This window comes from Adiantum capillus-veneris, chromosome 13 (genome assembly GCF_014529385.1).
Source record: "Adiantum capillus-veneris isolate H3 chromosome 13, ASM1452938v2, whole genome shotgun sequence".
Lineage (NCBI taxonomy): Eukaryota > Viridiplantae > Streptophyta > Polypodiopsida > Polypodiales > Pteridaceae > Adiantum > Adiantum capillus-veneris.
In genome coordinates this window covers 24,768,499-24,789,348 of record NC_140943.1, presented here as the reverse complement: position 1 = coordinate 24,789,348, position 20,850 = coordinate 24,768,499, and the positions used below count along the sequence as shown (strand labels likewise).

General features: G+C 42.6%; 1 protein-coding gene across 3 annotated transcripts in view; it reads left to right on the top strand.

Annotated features, from left to right (window-relative positions):
* Nucleotides 1-20,850, top strand: part of LOC147443715 (uncharacterized) — a 97,882-nt gene that overhangs the window by 59,022 nt on the left and 18,010 nt on the right. For all 3 annotated transcript variants that reach the window (XM_086526517.1, XM_086526519.1, XM_086526518.1), the window contains 5 exons: nt 18,171-18,809; nt 18,887-19,401; nt 19,483-19,543; nt 19,762-19,830; nt 19,919-20,122. In XM_086526517.1, coding sequence (XP_086382643.1) covers nt 18,171-18,809; nt 18,887-19,401; nt 19,483-19,543; nt 19,762-19,830; nt 19,919-20,020 — 1,386 coding nt within the window. In that variant the 3' untranslated portion in view covers nt 20,021-20,122. The remainder of the gene's footprint in view (nt 1-18,170; nt 18,810-18,886; nt 19,402-19,482; nt 19,544-19,761; nt 19,831-19,918; nt 20,123-20,850) is intronic.

Sequence of the window (20,850 nt, the reverse complement as noted above, 5' to 3'; positions counted from 1 at the left end):
ATGGCGCGATTAAACATCATAGCAAGAAGCTCTGCAAGCATATCTCAGCATGGGTGAAGTGCTCTGCTACCAAACCATCATGATCATGTGCTCTCCTTGTCTTCATCTTGTCAATGGCTTTCCTTACCCTCTCAACAATAAATAAAGAACATGTCTAAGGGCATGTCTCCGGTGGGTCCTGCAAAGGTGGCTGCCCAGCTGCTGTGTAGAGAGATGTGGGTCTTTGTGGAGGTGATGGGTGGTGGTGGTGAATGCTCATGGAATATGCCTCGCCTGAGTCCTGACTCATAAACAACTTATACAGATCCCGCTCTAGCTGAGATATATAAGCCCTCTTCTTTCGTCGCACTAGCCGGCGAAAGACAATCCGTGACTGTCTATGTGTGGTAATACCCATGATCACCTCCCTTTGCAATCTGATCCTCGTCTCTCGACACTCCTCATCATACCAAGTGCTCTGGGGCATGCTCCCAGATCGTCTTCGTGTAGGCTGACTGTGGGGATATGCCTTTGATGCTGCATCATGGAGCGTCTTTGTCAGTATATGAGTGAGCTAATCTAGTGGCCGTCCTGGCTCTTGGGTGCATAGTTGCTTGTATAACTCATCCAGGTACACGAAATCCGTCTCCCTCATGAAGGTATACCGAGTGTGTGCGGAGACCTCTTCAAGTGGAGATGTGTTGAACTGAAACATGGCCCATGAGCCTAATGTGTCTCAGAATAGAAAATGATGTTCCTCTCGGTGAAACTATCCTCAAAGGCACCTACATCAAGGCGTAGAGATCCATTACAGTTCCAAGCGGCCACCTTTAATTTAGCCCCACATGTCCGGCACCGTCATGTAGAGCGTCGCTCCATTATCACGACCCTCCCATCTCTATGAAAAGCAGTCTTCCCTTTTTCCCTTGCTGCTCTAGTCTCTGGCATTACCTCCTTCATATGAGAAATCTGCAAGAGAGTGAGGTCGTCCCCAAGAAAAATACCTGTCTTCTTAAGAGTTGGTCTTTTCTTCAAAAAGTCCTTTGCTTCCAAAGAGGGGAAGCGGAGGATAAGCGCTCTTTCCTTGGAAGTTTCCCCCTTGCTTTCACTTTTCTTGTTACCTACTCGCCAAGCCTTTGTATGCATTGGTGCAGTAACCCCCATCATAAACATGAGTTCGTTGACGTCTTGCTCAACATTATCTTGGTCTTTGTGGCTGGTAATCCTCACATGTAAGGACGCACACGCCTCCTTTGCTCCTCTGCTAGTGTCATGGTAATGATGGTGGGTGTGGGGGTTGATTCTTTGCCTTTGCCCTTTTTGGTGATCTAAATCCATTTCTCGGCCTCATCCGCTTTCTTTTGAGTTTTTGTATGTATGTCCACCCAAGAAGTCGTCATTTCTTTATTTTGCTCCTCCTCTTCTTTGATGACCCGCACTTGCTCTTTTATGGTGTTGAGCTCTTCCATTATTGATGGTTGAAGTTCCCCTTCTTCGAGTGTACTTTGTGAGCGCCCTCTTCAAGCTCCTTGAGTCGTGCAATCTCCTCATCCTAGGCCGTCACCTGATTCTTAAGTGTCTTTATCGTGCCTGGGAGGCTACAATTGATTTTGTTGATGGTCTCTTGCATTTCCTCTTTGCATTTTTGGATGGCATCTTCGAGGGGGTTGTCCTTGTTGTTTTGCTTCCTCATGTCCACTTGTTCTATGGGTGCCTTTGTTCCACAATTTGTGCAATTCCTCTGCTGCTAAAACATCCTTCTCGCTGGCGGAAACCCTAAGTGACTTGCCACTGTAGTTGACCTACTGCTGACAAAACTGCTTCACCCAAGATGCTTTGGACAGTGAGCACTGTCCGCTGCCTGCATCGCAAACCCTAAACTGGCCTGCGTGAACCATAGAATGACCTGCTTCCTGCAACGCGAACCCTATAACAGCCTGCTCTCTGCTGCGTGCACCCTAAAAACAGGCCTCTGTCTGCTGCCCGAACCCTAAAACAGGCCTCTGTCTGCTGCGTGAACCCTAAAAACAGCCTGCTGACTGCTGCATGAACCCTAAAACCGCTTGATGACTGTAGCACGAACCCTTACACAGGCCTTTGTCTGCAGCGTGGACCCTAACATAGGGGAGAGAGAGCTTACACAGGCCTTTGTCTGCAGCGCGCACCCTAACATAGGGGAGAGAGAGAGAGAGGGAGGGAGGGAGGGAGGGAGGGAAGAGAAATGAAATGAAATGTTTTATTAACGTCTTCAAAAGGCCAAAATGACCTATGAGACCAATCTGATACATAATAGTGAATTTGATACCATGTATGGGTACAAAAAGACTAGAACAAAATTATTACTACTACTAGAATCCATCCTCATCTGCACTCTGGATGTCGAGAGAGTATGGCTCGAATCCTCTGCTGTATTCTCTGTCGATGCTGTGTAGCCCCTCTCCTCAATCGTGGCCGTCTGGGTCCCGTAGCTCCAATGCTCGGTCGATGATAGTGCCGGTAGTGGTCGAATGAGTGGGGGCCGAGCTCTGTAGTGATGGCTGCTCCTCTGGCTGTCCCATATCTAGTGAAAAGAAATCTGTAATCTGTCTTTGGGACCGTATCTCTCTAGCTCTCCCCAGTAAAGTGTCTCTATATCTGTGTAATTGAAGTAGATATAGCCCAAGACATCTCTGATCCTCATAACTCATGACCTTAGAGAAAGGACCGAAACCCTCTCGGAATAAGCAGTGGAAACGGCCTCGAATCTCATAGTACACTGTGCAATGACATGTGTAATGTAGCTTTGTCTCTGGCTCTAGTTGGCATAAGCGGCATACCCTGCTGGCTGCTGGTATCCCTCTGAATCTACCAGTCGTCTCTTGGTTTGATCACAAATCCATCCTCTGTAACTGAAGAAGATGCTCTATAGAAAGCCATCTTCGTACCCAACTCATGTGTAGGCTGTATCCATGTCCTCCTGGTATCCAACTGAGTCAAGTCTTGCCTGATGAGCCTAATAATCTCTATGTCAGTGAGGGAGATGGAGGGTGCATCTAAAGAGTATTGAAATGGGGTAGTCTGTCCATACTAAAACCATGCAGCTGGAACCAAGATGCCATCTCTGCATACCAACATGATCTATCTCCTTGTGATGCCAACTGTCGTGAAGACTCCATGGCTAATCGAGTGTATTTATCTCTGGGGAGAGTCGAGGTGCTATGCATAAAGGAGACTACTCGAGTGAGTGCCTCCACTACCAACGGAGGGGCAGCAATCTCCGCCCTAACAATCTCATGTGGTACCGAGGCCTTGGCCCTAATCATCCGAGAGATCATATAAACCAAAGGCCTCTGCATACATCTCCCAGCCATCAACACTACCAAATGTGTTGTGATGATCCTCTGAGGGTCCCCATATCTCCACTCTGTATAGCATGGTGAAAGTGACTAGAGTGTCAAAGAGCCAGATCTTTGTTGGAGGTTCGTGGAAGTGAACCTGCGAACACATCCTCTCTAATCTCCCTAATGCTGTGTAAGCTCTTGTCAATCTCGTCTTTTTTGCTCTCCTCAAGGAAAATACTTGGCCATTGAAGACCACCCCGAGATAGGTATATGCATCTGTGTACTCCACAGTTTCTCGACCATATGTAAAGGTGGGAGCTGTCACAAGGCGGGCACCATGCGCCAATAGAAAGGAACAGACTGAACAGACCTTTAGCACTTCAATAAAAACAGAACTGAGAGAGAGAGAGAGATGACACGCGACATGGAGTGGCGGAATTCCACCCCAAAGAGTATTGGCCCCAAACCTTGGCGCCCCTTTCGGTATTTCTTTATATTGCATCAACATAGTACAAGCCGGCACTCTAGACTCTGCACGCAAATTTCGGAAATCTGCCTGCTGTCCTCAGGGTTAGGGTTAGGGTTTCTGTAATTTTTGGGTTAGGGTTTCAAGAATTAGGGTTTGCAGGTTTTAGGGTTAGGGTTTTTGGCAAAAATTAGGGTTAGGGTTTTTGCTCTCGGGCAGCCACGTCATCACTTTGTGATAGTTTAGGCCCCTCGGCCACATCTGTAAGTTGGCTCCATTCTTTAGGCTTTGACACGTCAGCAGTTTGTTACAGGAGCTGACCTCTTGACCCATTGAGCCGTGGTGTTAAACACCATTACCTTGGTCTTACCAAGGTTCACTGACAATCCACTATCCTGGGCAAAACATGCAATGCATCCAAATGACGCTGCATCCCCTCTGGAGAGTCTGAAATCAGCACAATATCATCAACGTATAACAACATTGGAATTCATGTCCCTGCTAGCTGAGCACCTTTGTCTCCCTCTCGCTCTACATAGTCTGAAAACTCATCCACATGCATGCCAAAAAGAGTCGGAGATAGGGGACATCCTTGCTTCACCCCAATAGTGGAGTGAATCATGTCAGACATGCCCTGAGTAGTGCATACCTGCCCCACAACTATCCTGTATAAAGCCAAGATCCCCCACATCAACTCTATGGGCACACCAATGTCCTGTAGTCTGCGTTTAAGTCTGGCTCTCAGCACTGTGTCAAAAGCTTTGCAGAAATCCACAAAGCTGCAATAGATCCTCTTGCCATGGTCTCAACCCTCCTCAATAATAGCTCTAAGTGTCAGAATCTGGTCAAGAGTGGAAAAACCTTTTTAGAACCCTGCCCCCATATGCCTTCTCTCTCTGCCCATCTACTCAACTCCTGCTCAAGAATAGATGCATACAACCTAGCCAATGTGTGACCCAAGGTGGTACAAAACGTAATGTACGTGGTGTATGTGTACGCATTGTACGTTGTTCCGTACAAGATTTTTTTTTAAATTACGTACTCTTGTAAAAAAACTGCAATTTACCTCCGCACATGTCTTTGCAACGTGCAATTTCTCTGCAGTGAAGAGTTTCTGCACCTAGTGTTCTAACGTCTACAAATTAAGGCCTAAAAACTACTCGCCCAGTTGAAGCAAAACCCTTAGCCACGCCAAAAATCGGACAATTTCTTTTTTTAAAAACAGCACCGTACAGATCGTTCCGCACGTTCGGGTCCGCACAGAACGTCCGTACGAACGGATACGTTCCGTACGTACGTTTTGATCCTACCTTACGTTTTGATCCTATGTACGTTCGATAATTCACGGGAAGCATGGGATCTCCTGACTTGAACATAGACACAATCGTAGACATACTCCAAGTCTCAGGAAAACCCTCATACTGAAGGGAACGCTTGCAGTAGGAGAAGGTAGCACTGGTGTTTTGCTGCAGACAACGAGCGTGAAAGAGAGAGAAAACGTACACAGGTTGGGGTAGCGTGATCAATAATATCACTCTTTATTTTTGATGTTATACGGGTACAAGTATGAGGGTCACTTTGTAAGTGACCCTAGGGGTGGTTCACACCCAAAGAATAAAAAACATATACAAGGGTGGCTAGAGGGCCTTTAGACCCAACAACCTCCCACTTAAAGGCCCGATGTGGTACCTTCAAGTAACTTTTACTAAGTGTAAGCAATGCTGATGTTGTGTCTTAGCAAGACACTTAGTGAGAACATCTGCAGGGTTATCTTGTGTTTTGACCTTTGTCAAAGTGACAAGGCCATCATCCAGTACCTGGCGTATGAAATGGTACCGCAGATCAATGTGTTTGGTACGAGCATGGAACATGGGATTCTTGGCAAGGCATCAACACTTTGACTATCACAACCAAGCACTGGAGCATGAGCTGGAAGACCAAAAGTCCTCACAAGACGGCCAAGTCAAATGGCTTCTTTTGAAGCCTCTGTGACTGAAATATAGTTAGCGTCTGTAGTGCTCAATGCAACAATCTTTTGCAATCTTGAACACCAAGAAATAGCTCCACCAGCCAATGTAAATACATAACCACTGGTAGATTTCCGAGTGTCAAGATCGCTTGCCATGTCCGAATCACAGAATCCCCGCACAGGCAATGTACCCTTTCCATAACATATGCATGTGTTGTGTGTACCCTTAAAAGTATCTGAAAATGCTCTTCACTGCCTCCCAATGTGGTTTGCGAGGGTTAGACATAAACCTGCTAACAACTCCCAGTGCATAAGCAATATCCAGTCGTGTAGCAACCATGGCATACATCAAAGACCCACAAGCTGATGATGCATAAGGAATACCTTTCATAGCATGGGTAGCTGCAACATCTTTTGGGCAATCATGCTTGCTGAGCTTTGTGTGTGGAGGTAACGACACACCAAGAGGCTTAGCATCAGCCATATTAAATCTCTCAAGCACCTTTTTGATGTACTTGTCTTGAGAAAGGAATAAAAGACGCTTCTTTCTATCCCTTGCAATGGGCATACCCAAAATATGTTTAGCTGTACCCAAATCTTTCATAGAGAAAGCTGAATTTAACTCCTTTTTCAAAGCATTCAAAGTTTCCTTATGCTTGCCTGCAATTAGCATCCACATATAGGACTAGCACAATAAGTCTACCATCAGGAGCGTTTTAGTGTAAAGACAGTTATCTGCATGACTGCGTTTGAACCCATGGTTGAGCATAAAAGTATCAAACTTTTTGTACCATTGCCTAAGGGCTTGTTTCAGCCCATACAAGCTGCGTTTTAGTTTGCATACCAAATGCTCTTTCCTTGGAATGACAAAGCCCTTAGGTTGCAGCATGTATAGCTCCTCATCCAAGTCACCATGTAAGAAAGCAGTAATTACATCCATTTGATCCAACTCCAAATCCAAGAGAGCACATAAATCAAACAAAACCCGAAGCGTAGTCATCTTCACCACATGTGAAAAGATCTCTTGGAAGTCTATGCCTTCCTTCTGTGCATAACCCTTAGCAGCCAAACGTGCTTTGTACTTGGTTTTGTCATAAACACATTTGACCTTATAAACCCACTTGTTAGGAATAGCCTTCCTACCTTTGGGCAAAGGCACAAGCTCCCATGTATTGTTTGCATACAATGACTGCATCTCAAATTTCATGGCAAGCTCCTACTTACTTTTGTCTTCACAAGACTGGGCCTCTTTGTATGTAAGAGGCTCTCCTTCATTTGTCAACAAAATGCAATCCATAGATGGTTGAAACCTCTGTGGTTGCCTTCTAACACGTGTAGACCTTCTCACCCAATGATCTGTATCAATTGGTAATGGGTCTACATTGTCCGGAATGTGCACACCATCAATTGGCGGCCGATTTCAACATTACCTTGCTACTGCAATTCATTTTCAGCATGCTGGTCATGTGGTATAATCTCATTCTGTGCATCTCTTTGTTGTCCATTGTTTTCTGGCAATTGCACAATAGGTTGCTGCTCATTTTCAGCATCAAAAGGAGTTGAATTTTCAGCCAAAAGTGGCTTTATGGCTGGCTGATTTTGCTGAAACTTGACCTTCTTTTTGTCAATGTCTACATGTGTAGCATTTTTCAGCAATTTAACCTCATTGAAAACTACATCTCGGCTACGTATTATCTTCCTGTACTGAGGTATCCAAACTCGGTAACCCATCTCTCCCTCATCTCCATATCCCATGAAGATGCCCTTGATAGATTCATGTCAAGTTTGGGTCTTCTGATCAACAGACACATGCACAAATGCATCGCAACCAAAAATTCGTAAATGGTCATATGAAGCTGGTTTTCTAGACCAAATTTCTTCAGGATGCCATTATCTAACGCACGATTCGGAGAGCGATTGTGCACATGAATTGCAATTTTAAGAGCCTCTCCCCAAAACTCTCGAGGGAGATTAGCCGTGGACAACATGCATCTCACTCTCTCACAAATTGTGTGATTATATCTTTCAGCCACACCATTAGATGATGAACCAAGGGGCTGTCAATTCTTGCTTAATACCATACATCTCACAAAAACTATTAAACTCACGTGATACATACTCTCCTCCATTATCCATCCTGATAGCTTTTAACTTAAATCCCTTTTGTGTGGTCATAAATGCATGAAACTTTTTGAATGAGTCAAGTACATCACTTTTACGTTTTAGTACATACACCCATGTCTTTCAATTGTGATCATCAATGAAAGACACAAAGTACCGTGCACCTCCATGTGATTTCACAGGCATAGTGCAAACATCATAATGTACTAAATCAAGAACATGCAATTTGCGAGCGACACTAGAGAAATAAGAGAAATTCACTTGCTTTTCATAGATACAATCATTACAAAAATCAAGGCCAAGGCCTTTTACATCAAACTTCCCCAACGAGGAGAGAACATCAAGCCCTTTTTCACTCATATGGCCAAGTCTGTTGTGCCAAAGATCCTTGTGAGAATGAACTTCAGCCACAGCCAAAAACTTGCTAGGTAATGCCTTGCAATGCAAATAATAAAGAGTTCCCTTCTTGCTGCCCTTTACAATCAGCGTAGAGCCTTTAAGCACTTTCCAAGAGCCATCACCAAACATAGTGTGATAACCCTTCACATCTAGCTGCCCAACCGAAAGTAGACTTTTCTTGATGCCAGGTACAATCTTCCAAGTATCTGGTAGCTTAAGTCTAAGAATACATCACTTATCTTTTCCTATACTGGGAAGGGCCCATAGTATCCCATACTGAGCTTTGGAAAAAGCCTCTCGTTACCCTTCCACTTTCCTAGGCGTGCTTTCTCAAACCAGAGTAGCACCCAATCATTCTCCTTCAACTGAAGTCACAACGATGCTTGTCTGTTGGCTTCTTATGCCGTGCTTGAAACTTTTGCAAAGCATCCCTTACGTCGGCAAAAGCAGTGTCTACATCCTGTGTATAGATCTACTTAAAAAAACTTATGATTGATGCACCCTCGACAATCTCAAATGGTGCCTTCCCCGTAGACGTATGAACCGTGTTGTTGTAAGCAAACTCTACCAAAGGCGAGTACTTCTCCCACCGAGTCTTATGATCAAAGATATAGGACTTCAACAAGTCCAAAACTACTGAGTTGGCAGCTATCTCCAATTGCCCATCTATCTATGGTTGAAATGAGAATAAGAAGTTAATCCGAGTGCCTACATTCTCCAGTATTGCTCTCCAAAAGAAGCTCGTAAATTAGGGATCTCGATCTGACTCTATAGATTCAAGGATTCCATTTTATTGGAAAATCTGTGAGAGACACAACTTGGCCAATTGATCGACTGTCACTGTCTTCTTTATCGGAATGATGTGAGCCTGCTTGATAAATCGGTCGATGACTGTCCAAATCCCATCATGCCCACTCTGAGTCCTGGGAAGATCCATTGCTATACTCTCCCAAGGTCGGTGTGCAATAGGTAAAGGTTGTAATAGTCATGGTACTTTGTCTATCGAACTTGCCTTTTTGACAAGTGCGTACAAACTCATGCACATCTTTTTGAGCTAAGGCCAGTTGAAATACTTTTCCATCCCTTTCAAGGTACTCTCGATGCCTCTATGCCCAACAAAAGGCGGGTTATGACACTTTGTCAACACCTTTACCCTTAAATCCTTAGTGACACACAACATTTTTTTTCTCATGAGATAACGTTGATTGGCAGTATAACCTGCAATTGTCTCCCCAGTCAAAGATTTCTACAAAATCGGGATTTGTAGCATTCTGATAAATTATATCTTTAAAGTTCTAATGATGTATTGCCGAACTGGCCGATACTTGTGGCTTTCAAGACAACGCGTCTACCACCAAATTCTTCTTTCCCGTCACGTGAACAATTGAAAATGGAATTGTGGTAACATGTTCGCCCATCTCATTTGCTTATCCAAAAGGTGCTGCAAGGACAACAAGTATTTCAAACCTTGATGATTTATAAACACTTTGAAATTTACTCAAAGCAGGAAACGTCCCCTCTGAGACAAAGCGTGTATCACTCTAACATCTCCTTCTCGTAGATCTATGCAACCATGTCTCGTCTAGAGAACATACTCAATGAAGAGATTAGAAGAAAGACCAGCGATGAAAGCAGCAGGTTAGCGTATAATGTAAGAGGCACGTCTGAAAAAGAAGAATAATGCAAACAATAGAGGCAAGAACAGGAGTAAGAGTAGGGGTAAGTCCCAGGATGTTACATGCTATCAATGTGGACGCAAAGGGCATAAAATGCCCGATTGCAAGTACTACAAGCAGAAACTTGAAAGAAAGAAACAGCAGGGCAAGAAGAAGAAGGATTCTAATGATGCTGAAAGTGATGATCATGACTCTTCTTCCAAAGAAGTTGCAAAGGCAAATGTTGCTTTGAGTGTTGTCATTGAAGAAATTGTTGATACGGATGATGCACTTGTTGTTGACTCATGCCTTCATCATGATAGTGTAGCAATGGCTAGTGATATGTATATCACAAAACCAGAGGTAGTTGATGCATTTCTTTCAGCACAGGATGGTTTGTCACAATCATGGATAGTAGACAGCGGTGCCTCGTTTCATGTTACTCCATCTTTGGAGTCTTTTGCTTCATACACTACAGGTAGTCTGGGTAAAGTTTACTTGGGCAATAACCATGCATGTGAGATTGAGGGCGTTGGCACTATACACTTGGCGCTTGAAAATGGTCAAGAGCTGATTTTGCATGATGTTAGTTAATGCATTCCATGTGAGTCTCCTAAGACCTTTCAAAGGTGACGTGCCAGTGGACAAGGCGTTGGTTGAGCAACGAGAAGTGGAAGAGGCAGAAGAGATTCTCATTCGAGAACAGATATTGGAGTACAAGGAAAGGAAAGTGAAAGGTAAGTTGAAGCGTAGATATTTGGTCAAGTTTAGGACTTATCCGGCTCTGGATGCCAAGTGGATGGAGGACTTCTTAGCAAATAGTCTTTACATATTAGAGCTTTACCTTGAGGCTTTTGGTTTAGCTTCGACTTTTATGAAAGTTATTGATGAATCATCATGTTGAATCTGGTGCGGTTCGGACTGCACAAGAGGGAAGCCGCTCGACTCCTTTGTCATAAGTTACGTCGATGGAAATAAAGTCACTGATTCTTTTTAGATTTTAGGGATCCTGACATGCCGACAATGTTCTTCTGAGTTACATGTACTCTCTCATGTGTATATTGTTTGAGTATGTGTTTGAATGATGAAATGACTACAACATTTTGTTTAGTCAAGGGTGATGTGAATGTGGTAGTAACAAGATTTAGTAGATCAAGCCATCGTTGAAAAGATCAGTGCGACCGAGATGTGATTACTAAATAAGTTACAACGATCATGATTTTTATTTGAGATCTCGACGGGGATAATGATGTGAATCTGGGCTTATCCTGGATTCATCTAGGTTTATATAATGATGTGAATGTTCAACGACTGTCGTCTTTGGGCAAGTGCTAGATGCATACAATCTAGTACGTTAGTACTTTGAGTCAGTGTCTACTGAGATAGTTTTTGTCCTGTGAGGGCGATTATAATTCTTGCGAGAGGGAGGTATGTCACAAACTTATGACGTGGCATGGCCTAACTTACAGATATTTACCGAGAGGCCCAAAAAGGGGGCTTAAGATTAATAATCTAAGCCTCCCAACTTATCAGGACCCGACAGAGGGGTCTAAAATCTGAAAATAAAGCAAGGAGCCCAATTGCGTAAAGGCTGATGTTGTGGTAGCGCATGTACGTACTCCGAAATTTCGGGTTCATGCTGACCTGGCAGGACCGTACGAACAGGCCCACAATTTGCTTTGAGGCTTTAGGCGCTAGCTTTTGGGACAATGCTTTTCATTGTATTCTTTTGGCCAGGGGCCTTTAAAAAAGTGCCATGGCCTCTTCTCTTGGCAGATTAGCTTGGGAGCATTGCAAGAGAGAGGACCCTCGCGGACATTGTACTCTTGCAATTTATAACAAAATACCATGAAGGGATGCCATTATTTAGGCCTAGTGCATCTGGGACAGAACTCCGTCGTTCCATGTAGACTCTTCTTCCTCCCTCCCTCTCTCTCTCTCTCTCTTGCTCTTCTCAAGTACAGTTCAGTTGCTTGCAGTTTTCTCATGTGTGTTGTTGTAGATCTTTGGTTTGGAGCGTCCAAACCTATTACATTTCAAGTGTGAATGTACACTTGCTTCAGAGCTGAGTAGGAATCTGCACTAGTGCTGTGGGAATACACTTCTAACATGAGGTTTCTTTGCAAACGCTATGCATGAAACAATGCTTATCAAATATAGCACTTGTGCCCAAAAGAAAGCTTTTGAGCCTTTGTGTGAAAGAGACCTTGGGGCCTTGGGTCTCGAGGCTCAAGTAATAAGTGCCGCAGGAAGGGGGGCCTCTGGTGGTTGGGTGAAGTTGAAAGGGGTATGAATTCCTTTGAGTCGAGGGTGGCATCTGGATTGAAGCCCCAAAGAAAGGAGTTGCATATGAAATGCTACCAATGGACCCACATTGAATCTTCAGCCAAATATGATTTGGCTTTGAGATCCGTCCGTTTTTCTCAAAATTAGCGTGCGAGTAATGACCTCATAACGTGTGGGTCAATGGTCTATTGTTGATGAGCCAACCACGCGCTCCTTGACCTTTGCTTGTGTGAGGATGCCAAAAAGTACGTTGATAAGCTCGGCCTTGCAGGGTAAGCCACAAACACACACCCAAAGTTTGAGGGTGATTAATCGATTTGAAGGAGGCCGAATGCAGAGGTTGAGGGCTTGATGCAAAGCTCTTTATGTGGCCTTCTTCCACACATAAATGTTGCTTGAGTGTGATTAATCAACTTGAAGGAAGCCGAATGCAAAGGTTGATGGCTTGATGCAAAGCTCTTTTTGAGACCTTCTTCCACACACAAATGATGCAAAATGCGCACTCAAGGGAGAGAGTAACCGTAGCTCTAAGACAATTACAAAAATTCTTCCTAAATGCAAACTGTTAACACTTGGTGCAAGCTTCTAAGTGACTAATTAGAGATCTTCTATGCTAATCAACATCCTAACTAAGTTGGAGAGTAGTGGCCCAAGGGATTAAGCCCAGGGGACATGCTCACACAACATGATTAGTCACTAATTAGGCACACGAGATCAAGTAGAGAGAGTAGGGGCTACTAACTAATTAGGCATAGGAGACTAAGTAGAGATAGTAGGGGCTACTAACTAAGGATCTAATGATAATTACGAGATACTTATCATGCTAATAGATCTGATACTAGTTGAAAGGTTAACACTAGTTTGGTACCAAAAAGGACACGTAAGTGTCCTTTTTTCACGAGTTTAAGTAAAATGGTAGATGAAATCTAGAAAAGATATCAAGAAATGCTTTTACAAACTTATAAAATGTTAGACAAAGTACTCATAAAAATTATAATCCCCCACTTTTGTATGCAAACCCAATAGTAACCATTCTCATGAAAAGCATCTACGCAAAATAGCAACTGAGTTTTCACTAAAACGGGTACCGTAGTCTAAGAAAAAAATGAGCATTGTACATACAATAATCATGGTAACTACTTATATATGTGCTTGAGATTTTTTGCAACTCTCATGTGAAAAGAAAAAACTTTGGCTAGAAATAAATATAGAAAGTTGTGTAGGTCAATTATGCAATATTTGTGAATTCAATTAATGACCACATACAATATTTATTTCATCTAAATTTGCATTGTCTTATGTGGCATATATACTATATCTACCACTCCATTACTCAAGGTGGTACTATTTGATGGTTATGCAAGCCACATTTGGTAATTTATGTCATATCCGAAAAACTGCACATGTTGAAATTCTTATTTTTTATTTATCAAATATTAGCCTTAAAAGTCCACTTTTGGATTTTTCATTGATCTTATTTATTTGTATACAAATCCCTCATATGGACGCAATTGGAGAATCTATATGTACACTTTCATTGGTTTTTCATAGCAATGGTTGTTTTTCAAGAAATTACGAATCATAAATTTTCTTGAATAAGCTTAAATTACAAGATTCTTATGCGTCTGAAAGCTTGAAAAATGCTTAGTTGATGGGTGCTGGCCTATAGATACATTATAGACCTTAAGTTTTGCCCCATAACCTCATCATGTTAATGAAAGAGGCTTTGAAAGACCAAAATTTCCCCAATTGTCAACGTTTTCAAGATTTGGGTATTTTTATTATAATAAAAAATTGGTCAAGTTCTTGTTATAATAAGTTTTTTCCTATACATAAACCTTGAAATCTATAGAAAATCTCACTTTGATGAAAAGTTATATTCAATTTATGAAAATTTTGTTGAAATTGTACTAGATTTTTATAAATTTTCATCTTAAAACTTATCATGATAATCTAATATGGTATTAATTTCGTTAAAATAAAAAATTTGGCCATGTTCTTCACCTCATAACTGACGTAGGACATGAACGTGACCTATAAATCTTGTTTTTAGCTTCACCGAATAATTATGACAAGTTTCTGGAAAATTAGGACGCTTGAGTGTCCAATTACAGAACTTGCGTTAAGGCGGATTAGAGTGTAGTATTTATGTTAGTAGTATGATAATCACTAGCTTAATTAGTCAAGGAGGGAGAGAGAGAGAGAGAGAGAGAGAGAGAGAGAGAGAGAGAGAGAGTAGAGTCAAATGCACACTAAATTAAGTTGTAAGTGTCATTACATGGGGTGCTTAGATAGCACAAGAGAGACATTTTTCACTTGCCACATGCATGAACGAAAGAGGGAGCTTAGTTTTTCGGATCCACTTTTCTAGGGCATTTTTGGATGACTCAACTTACTTCAAAATGGGTTTACTATGCTCCCACATGGGTAATATAACGACTTAGGCCACTCTTGGCCATGCTCCGTATGCCATAGGCCACCTTGTATCCATGTAGATCAGAGATGATTCTCACCTAGGCTAAAGCATGCTATGCCTCCAAATTCATTTGCATCCATTCCATCATCTTTGGATGTGGTAGCCCAAAATATGATCCAGATCTTTGGCACAACCAAACTGAAGGAGAGGAAGGAGGGACCCATTTGTCTGCCATCACAAATTTCAAGGGAAGGAACAAAGGCAAACATTTCTTGGACCAAATCAACTTTCCCAAGGCATCAATGGTCCGTCTCTCATTCAAATTTACAAAATGTCTAAATATCCATGTAATAGCTGGTCTCCACCATTGTCTGCTTCCAGAGACCTCCCTCATCCAAGAGACATGTAGAGTGTGCACTGTGAATCTGATCATAGGCCATGGACCACACATAGAGAATAAGCAGGAAAAATCATCGATATTGGGACATATGTTGGTGATGCGAAACTTGCTGAATAACCAAACTCCTCAGCTAATTGAGGAGACTCACTCTCTTGCTGTCCCCCAATAGTGCTGTTGTGAGAGGCACTTGTGACTGAATCTCCAAAGAATCAACATGCTATTGAACTAGCCTATCCTAGGGCACTTCAAGCTGATTCTAAGCGGTCGAATGTTGATCCTCATGCTCTATTTGTTTGTTCGGCTGCTTGGAATCATCCCCTCGATCCTCGTCTAGTAACCTTTCCTTAAGAGGTCTATCTAGGGGTTCCTCTGCCTCATAAATCCTCTATCTCACTACGCGTCTGTAAACAAGGACTGGCTGTACCTTACATTGTCTACATGTCTGTCTTTGTGTCTTCTAGTCACGGTGATACGATTGGTTCTCTACAGTGGCGTGTTTAGGGCAACTTGGTGATGAATTTGGTTGTGGTGTATCTATATCTTAAGGAAGACATGTTAAAAATGTGGCCTTCTTATGTTGAATTGTGGAGGGGGAAACCATTGTCTTGAGATGCATCAATTGGTAAGGGCTGTCTTAACATGTTTTACCCTTCTATTGTCCTTCTGGGTGGGAGGTGGCTTGAAAATTCCCAGCGGATACATTTGTTTGGTGTGGTAGTTCAGTGAGGAGAATCGAGGAGTATTTTGTGATGTTGAAGCTGAAGGTTTGACATTTTGGGGACGTCATAGCTATAAAGATATGGCACTTGTGCGTTTGCCCAATAGTGTTTTGGTGTCTCCGGTAAGGAATCCTCCTTAATTGACCTTTTATTTGCAGAACATAAATAAAAGATGATACTTCAAAAGCTTGTTATATAGAAATTTACGTCAACGCTTGCGATAAAGTGTTTGGAGATCATGGTGTGAAAGATGATGCAGCATAGGGATACTTGTTTGCAGGTGCTAGTGCACTGAGCAGAGATGAGGATGCCAGCAAACCATACATCCAAGGGCTGTGGAATTCAGGAGTCGTGGCTGATAGGCAGGAGAGTGTAGTTGCTATGGATTCCACTTGGTCTCTATAAGACCGTCATATAATATACTTTTACAACGGCTTGGAGCAGTGGCCGCGGACTTATGAGAGCTCACGTGTTTCCAAAAGACAGGCACCAGGGGTTGGAGTACAATTGAATACATCAAGGGTCTACATCGGCTCTGGGATTACTACGTTTGTTTACCATTCACCCATGCTTTATGGATGCAAATCAAAGATACTTTGCGACTCTCCCCAGCAGCCAACTTTCAAAGTCATCGCCAACCCCGTAGCCACAGCATACTGCTATCTTCTTCACACATGAGCTAGATTCTATCTATAGCTATCATATTACGAAGGGCCTAATTGGCATGGACCCCTCTGCTCCACTATCCACATAGACCAAGAAGCCATAACAACTTCAGTGCACTCAACTGCGGTAGAGAGCTCTTCCCGCACCTACTACCAGTCCTAAAGACTATGCCCTAGACCGGGTGTAGGATGATGAGTGCACATAGCTCTATAGACGCCTCAAAGAGTAGGGATTCCTAGGCCTAATTCATTGCTTAATATTCTACATTAAACCTATGGTATTTGATGCAACTATGCCTTATCATGTCCTTACTTGCATGGAGGCTTGTATGGTAAATTACTTTGTACATGGGGTACTAGTATTGATATTCTACTAGTCCTAAGACTGCTCTAGACCGGGTGTATGATGATGAGTGCACATAGCTCTATAGACGCCTCAAAGAGTAGGGATTCTTAAGCCTTATTCATTGCTTGGTATTTTACATTAAACTTATGCTATTTGATGCAACTAGATGAGATCCTTGGATGTAGTAGTGCCATATCATGTCCTTATTTGCATGGAGGCTTGTATGGTGAATTACTTTGTACATGGGATACTAATATGAGTTTCACCAACTTGTTTATGTAGCTATTATTTTCCTTTTGTTGCATTTTACTTTTGTATCCCATGCTGTGTGCATTGCGATGCGATGTTGTAGAAGTTGTGTCTTATAGCTGATCCTCAAAGCTTATCTAATGCGCTGTCGTGAAAAGGAAGTAGTACCTGTTCCCTATTTCAGACAAAGCAGAGAGAGATTCCACTATTGCTTTTGTATCCCATGCTGTGGGCATTGCGATGCGATGTTGTAGAAGTTGTGTCTTATAGATGATCCTCAAAGCTTATCTAATGCGCTGTCATGAAAAGGAAGTAGTACCTGTCCCCTATTTCAGACAAAGCAGAGAGAGATCCACTATTGTCTAAGCAAAATTGCACATGAGGATTACTTTATGTGACCTTTCAACGAATGAGGCACAAACTGCAGCTGGGTGTCCCCGTGGTATGGTGCACACCAAGAGGGTGAAAGAAGGGCCCCTTCGCCTTTTTTTTTGGGGGGGGGGGGGGGGGGGGGGGGGGGGGGGGTTTGGTGGTAAGGTAAGGGCGGCTAGTATGCGTGTTTTAGTGGAGCTATAGCTTGGCTCAGGTTACCCATTAGCTTAGAATTATACAAAGGATGCAACATTGTATTGTTATGATGAAAACAAAAGTTCCTACCCTACCCCATACTTGGGTGTGGGATGGCATACTTTGAGTTAGGGAAATATTGTTTTGCTCTTCAAACGTATTGGAGCTTTTATTTCTCACATCTCCGTGTTTGTGGAACCACCAGACATCTCTCAGTTTTGGGTGAGCCGGTTGTGGCTTGGAGCACTGAAATAACTTTTCTTAGTGAAAAATTGTAAACTTCATAGGTTTGTGACATCGTTAGCACTTGTAAAGTCTTTGAGTGTTGATGACATCAATGAACTTCAATAGCCCAAAATTTTCATATCAGTTTGCTTGTAGCTCCTTGTTCTTGTCTTAATTTCTGCGTCCCTGAAGTCTGCGGGGTTCTCTACTTGGATTACTAAAGTATTGCTGCTTGTCGAACGTTGTCCGATTAGTTCGGGTTTTTTATTGTGTGATCACATTTGATTTAGCTCTTCTAGTTGTTAGAGAGACTAGAGGAAGCTGTTTTGATCATGGTAAATAAAAAGAAGCGGATTTGTAATATGTACTATTGGTGTGGATTTTTTAGCTCTTGCAAGAGATAACTGTACTGCTCGAAGCTTTGGTCGTGACATTCACGCAACCAGATGAAGAGTTCACCGAGCATGTTTCCCTTACAATGGCTGTTGAAGAGCCTTCCAGCACTCTGAATTACTCTCCAGCAGAACTTACTTTGGTTTCAAATGCATGGGCTACATTGAATTCTTTACTTCATTCTTCAAAGCTCTCTTGTCGTTTGAATGGGTATTCCTGGCTTGTAAATCTGTTGTCAAGCAATATTGGACATGATACCATTGGCACTTTGGACAATGTCTTACAGCAAAACATCTTAAACTCTTCATGGAGCAAGGGTTTGAATGGGTTCAATGAGGGGGCCGGGAACAAGTCAGGTCTCCTGGTGGCCCTTCACTTACTGTATGGCCTTTTAAGGTCTAGGCAAGCAGTTATAAGAAGGGGTTTTATTCTAGTGTTGGAACGGTTACTCGTCAATTATCAGAAGCTAGCTGTAAGTAGCATTTCAATGCAAGTATCTGAAGGAGAGGGCACTAGAGTTGACAGAGAACCTTTGCTAGCAGAAAAGTGGCAAAACAAACTTCTCGGACTGATTAATGGGGCTTTGTTGCAATTTGTGTCAGCAAATGATACAAATCATGTCAACATTTTACAGGTAGTTATCGTATTTTTCTTAAGCAGTTGGACAATAGCATATGGCCTGATTTCTGATGATTTTGCTCTGTGTTACAGATGTGTAATGTGATGTTCTCGCAACTTTGCATTGTACTTCCTTCGCCATCTTCACTTGTAAATCCTTCAAACACGTTCATGAAGGACAATATGGTGTTCAACAGGTTTGGTAGCTATCAAAACTTTTCGAGCAAACATTTCTCAACCTTTATGAATAGTGGACAATTTGATAGTAAGCAATCTAGTGGTACCACTGAATATCGGGGTTATGTTAACAACAAAGGTCAGCGTTCCATGCCAGTTTCTCTGGCCTCAATGTTATTAAAAGGACAAGCTGCGGCCCCCAGGGTTTTGGTTGCAAACATCCACACCAACCTTTTGTACTGGCCGCTACTGCAACTTGCTGGAGCAGCAACTGAAGATATGACATTAGGTGTAGCTGTGGGAAGTCAAGGCAGAGGACGAACTTTGGGTGGAGCTTCAGATGTAAGGGCAGCATTACTGGTTCTACTCATAGGGAAATGTTCTGTCCATCAATCTACATATGAAGAGGTTGGCGGCGAGGAATTTTTCAGGTGTAGCAAGGTTGTCTCTTTTGTCTTTTTTCAGAAAGTACTGATTGCTTGTGCTGACTTATAATCAGTTTTGGTATTCAGATCATTGCTTGATGACATGGATGCTCGTGTTGCTTATTACACAGCTTCATACCTACTAAAGGTTTCAAGTTTAACTCACTTTCGCTTAATCTGATTGAATGGTAAGATAATAGATTAGCTGCGCAGAGTCTTGGCATACAAGTTGAATGAAGGTTTGTGTAGTATCTAGCATTGCATGTTTCCATAAAAGCTGTTTTTGTGTGCCAGGTCAGGCTCAAGTTTAGGTCGTCTGTAGAAATAAGGCAAATCTTGAATAAATTATTATTTTTTCAATTGCAGAGAATGATGTCAGAGGAGCCTGAGCATTATCAGCGTGTGCTTCATACTCTCGTTTTCCGTGCACAGCAGGTGCAACTGAAATACCTATGCGCATGAATTTTGTAATTTCTTGCTCATGGGTGGGGTTAATTTGACACGGTTCTCCCATTTTCTCCAGTGCAACAATGAAAAGCTTCTAGAAAATCCATATCTGCAGATGCGCGGAATTATGCAACTGTCCAACGACCCAGGGGGTCTCACCACAATTCAAGAAACCTGATAAGATAGGCAACTAAAATTATGGAAAAGCTTGAGACGTTTCTCAACATGTAAAAGCAAGTCGACCGAAACGGTTGTCATTATTTGTTTTCTTTAATCTGGGGTAAGTATTCTAATCTACCTCGTTTATGATGCATTTTAACTTTTGTGTTGCTAAGTGTTTCTATATTCATGTAGTTGCTGGTGATTTTATGCCTTTATAAGCTTTTTATGAGGATGATTGACAATGGGGCGACAAGGGGTGCTAGGTAGAGGGTTGCATTGTTTACATTATCTGCCAGGTGTGCACTGTGGGTTCAATCAACCTAAGTTGTACTTGCAAACGATGATGCAGTTTAATTGCAGATGGAAGGAATTTTATTCATCGATGTAGCGGAACTCCTCATTTGTCAGTTGTACAGATGCATATTCCCAACTGAGATATTGAATGGTTTGATCCTATGCTCAGGTAAAGCCTTGGCTTCAGCCTTCCCTCAACATAGTGACAATGCGATAGAGGGGACAGCACATTGGGATGCCAGGATGTGCAACCTTGATATGGGAACGACCTGTCAAAGGTGCAGCAGAAAAGGTTGAATTGGGTGATGATCTAGTCTGCAACTGCGAGCAAACCTCCTCTCGGGATTGCGCAGCCAATGCATCTCAGAAGAATCGTGTTAGATCTCCTTGAACATGTCCTCCTAGTGCTTACTACCCACCACATGGGCAATGGCAACACCACTTGTAACACAATGTGGGGGGGTGGGGCGAGAAGGAAATAATGGCGCTAGCAGATAGAGGGGAGGTTGCAAGCATAAACGCATAGAGAGAGGGATCGCTGGTGGAGTGAGA